General features: G+C 44.9%; 1 protein-coding gene across 1 annotated transcript; it reads left to right on the top strand.

Moving 5' to 3' along the window:
- Positions 1-370: 370 nt before the first annotated feature.
- On the top strand, positions 371-1,204 carry LOC135194595 (uncharacterized). The gene has a single exon (XM_064220209.1). The coding sequence runs from the start codon at positions 371-373 to the stop codon at positions 1,202-1,204; it is 834 nt and encodes a 277-aa protein (XP_064076279.1).
- Positions 1,205-3,636: the final 2,432 nt, after the last annotated feature.

Genomic DNA, 3,636 nt, shown 5'->3' with positions numbered 1-3,636 from the left:
GCAAGCCGCGAGCGGCGCTAGCGCAGCGCGGCGCGTTATCCATTAGCGCGTGACGTCACAAGTGGGCGGAGCCGAGGAGCCGAGGAGCATCAGTCGACCGCCGGCCGCCGCAATGCCCCGCTAACCGCTTTCTACGCCGGACCTATGCTAGTTTTGACCGCGCTTACCGATTTCGTTATTTTCAATCGTTATATAAATTTCTTCGCCTTTCTTGTCTGCCTTACCATCCGCATTGTAGAATTAAAGTTTAACAACGCAATAAAAATTGTTATATAGTTTGCCGTATTTTATTTGAACAAAAAGTCGCTGTAGCAAGCTATATATTGGTGACCCCGACGTGATCGCGTTGTAACGTTCGTCGACCGTTAAGATGGCTACCGCTGACAACAAGTTTGAAGAATGCTCCGCGACAATTGACCGCGTGGCCGTGCGTCTACCCCCCTTTTGGCCGGAAGACCCCGATATTTGGTTTGCCCAGGTTGAAGCACAGTTTGAGACATCAGGTACGAAAATCGATTCTACTAAATTTTATACCGTCGTGCAACAGCTAGACCAGAGGATAGCCCGTGAAGTTAGGGATGTAATAACCAACCCTCCCGCAACTGGGAAGTACGATAAGCTGAAAAACGAGCTGATTAAACGTCTCTCCACATCTCGTGATCACCGAATGCGACAGCTTTTGACCCACGAGGAGTTAGGCGACCGAAAGCCAACGCAATTTTTGCGTCACTTACGTTCGTTAGCCGGTGACCAGGTGAACGACGATTTTTTAAGAAGCCTATGGGCTAGCCGCCTACCAACGCATATTCAGGCAATTATAGCGTCTCAAACAGGTCTAAGATTAGATGAAGTTGCTGAATTAGCAGATAAAATAATCGAAGTAACGCCATTTTCTAATCAAGTTTCTAGTGCTTCTACTCCAGGTTTCGATGAGCTCTTCAAGAAGATGGAAGATTTCATTTCTACCCGCATTCGGACGGAGCTCAACCATCAGGTGGCGCAAATGAACTTAGGGCGTGGTCGCGTCAACTACCCACATAGACAATCCGGAAGTCGACGCAGTGGTTCCAGGCATCGGCGACGATCAGCAAGCAGAAACCGAGATCCAGGTATTTGTTGGTATCATTCGAGATTTGGCGAGGGGGCAAATAAGTGTACAAGGCCTTGCAAATTTGCCTCGGAAAACTGCCGCGACAGTCAGTAATGGCGGCAACCGATTGTTCACCCTCACCTCGCCGCCTCTTTGTTACGGACCGGGTTGCCAAGACGCAATTTTTAATTGATACCGGATCCGATTTGTGCGTACTGCCCCGTAGATTTTTGAAGGACCGTAGGAATCCCACAGATTATTTCCTTACGGCAGCGAATGGATCAATAATACGCACCTACGGTACTCTAAAGTTGCATTTAAATTTAGGACTGAGGCGTGATTTTGTCTGGAATTTTGTAGTGGCTGAAGTTGACAGACCTATTATAGGTGTCGATTTTATTTCTCACTATAACCTCTTAGTCGATTGCAGACATAAGCGTTTGCTCGATGGCGTGACTTCTCTTACGTGTCCAGCAGAGCTGAAGGCATGCCAACACCACAGCGTCAAGGCCATATCGGGACACAGCGAGTACCACACACTTTTATCGAAGTACCCCACATTGACGAGACCATGCGGCATTGATCGAGAGGTAAGACATTCTACAGTGCATTATATCCGAACAACACCTGGACCACCAGTGTTTTGTAAACCTCGACGGTTAGCACCGGCACGCCTGAAGATCGCCAAGGAGCAATTCGAGGAGATGCTACGTGATGGTACTGCTCGTCGGTCAGACTCACCGTGGGCATCTGCATTACACCTTGCACCAAAACAGGACGGTTGGAGACCCTGCGGCGATTACCGGGCGTTAAACGCCCGAACTATACCAGACAGGTACCCAATCCGCCATATTGAGGATTATTCGAATAGGCTTGCAGGTTGTAACGTTTTCTCTAAGCTAGACCTAGTAAAGGCTTATAACCAAATACCGGTTTATAAAGAAGACGTCCAGAAGACAGCAATTACGACTCCTTTCGGACTTTTCGAATTCCCCTATATGTCCTTTGGACTAAGGAATGCTGCACAAACTTTCCAGCGTTTTTTAGACGAGGTACTGCGTGGTTTGGATTTTTGTTATTCCTACATCGACGATATTCTGGTTTACTCTCATTCTCATGCTGAGCACCAGGAACATCTAAAACAACTCTTTGAGCGCCTTAGTGAGTACGGTCTTTTATTAAATGCACAGAAATGCGTATTCGGGAAAGATGAGGTTGTTTTTCTTGGTTACACTATTTCTTCAGAAGGTACCCGCCCCCTGGATGACAGAATATCCGCTATAAAGGAGTACCCTCCTCCCGCTACTGCTAGAGGCCTCAGACGATTTCTGGGAATGATAAATTTCTACCGAAGATTTTTACGCAATGCTGCAGAGGATCAAGCACCACTCCATGCTATGCTGGCAGGTCCAAAAGTCAAGGGTTCAACGGCCCTGACCTGGACACCAGAACTGTTGCAAGTTTTTGAAAAATGTAAAATGAACCTTTCTAATGTAAGTTTGTTAGCACACCCCATTCCAGATGCACCGCTCGCTCTCGTCACCGATGCTTCAAATATAGCTATTGGCGCAGTTTTGCAACAGCTAGTTGGACGTCATTGGCAGCCTCTTGGTTTCTTTTCACATAAGCTTACAGAAACTCAATGCCTTTATAGCGCATACGATCGCGAACTGTTGGCAATTTACGAAAGTGTAAAACACTTCAGGCACATGGTCGAAGGTCATCATTTTGTTATATTTACGGACCATAAACCAATAACATTTGCTTTCCAACAAAAAGACCGCAAATGCTCTCCACGTCAATTTAACTATTTGGACTATATTTCGCAGTTTACAACAGATATCCGGTACATCTCAGGTAAGGATAACCTGACTGCCGATACCTTGTCACGAATTGAAAGCCTCTCAAGTCCACCGGATCCCGTGTCACTTGCACGGGCGCAGGAAGATGACGCAGAGTTAAAACAAGTTCTCAACGAAAATTCATCGCTAAAATTGGAGCAAGTCCCTATTCCAGGTACAGATTTATTACTGTTCTGTGATGTGTCTCAACAGAAACCCCGTCCTTATGTTTCAAAGGCATTCCGCCGAGATATTTTTCTCAGTATGCATGGACTTAAGAAAGAAAGAAGAAAGAAAGAAAAAACATTTATTGACATACACACATATAAAGAAAAAAAATATATATATACAAAAATGGATATAAAAACAATATAATAATAAAGAAAAAATAATTAAATATAATTAATATGACACTTGTGTGCAGTCAAAAGGAGACAGCTCAGGCTATGAGAGATTTTTATCCCTCTGCTGATTTTCAGCTGTCTCCCTTGTAGCCACGCAATGACAGTATCAACTTGAAAAAAAAAAAAAAAGAAAAACATATGAGGGGCACGGGACGCATTTAGTCATCCTGGTGTCAAAGCTACCACAAAAATGAATACTGAGAGGTTTGTTTGGCCTTCTGTACGGAAAGACTGTCGTACCTGGGTTCAAATTTGTGAAAAATGTCAACGTTCAAAGATACAAAGACATACATCATCACCA

Source organism: Vanessa tameamea, chromosome W (genome assembly GCF_037043105.1).
Source record: "Vanessa tameamea isolate UH-Manoa-2023 chromosome W, ilVanTame1 primary haplotype, whole genome shotgun sequence".
In the NCBI taxonomy this organism is placed as follows: Eukaryota; Metazoa; Arthropoda; class Insecta; order Lepidoptera; family Nymphalidae; genus Vanessa; species Vanessa tameamea.
Note: the sequence above shows the minus strand (reverse complement) of the source record. Positions and strands in the feature narration are given on the sequence as shown.

What these genes read in the sequence shown, in the direction of transcription:
- LOC135194595 (XM_064220209.1), top strand. Translation starts at nt 371, where the DNA reads ATGGCTACCGCTGACAACAAGTTTGAAGAATGCTCCGCGACAATTGAC.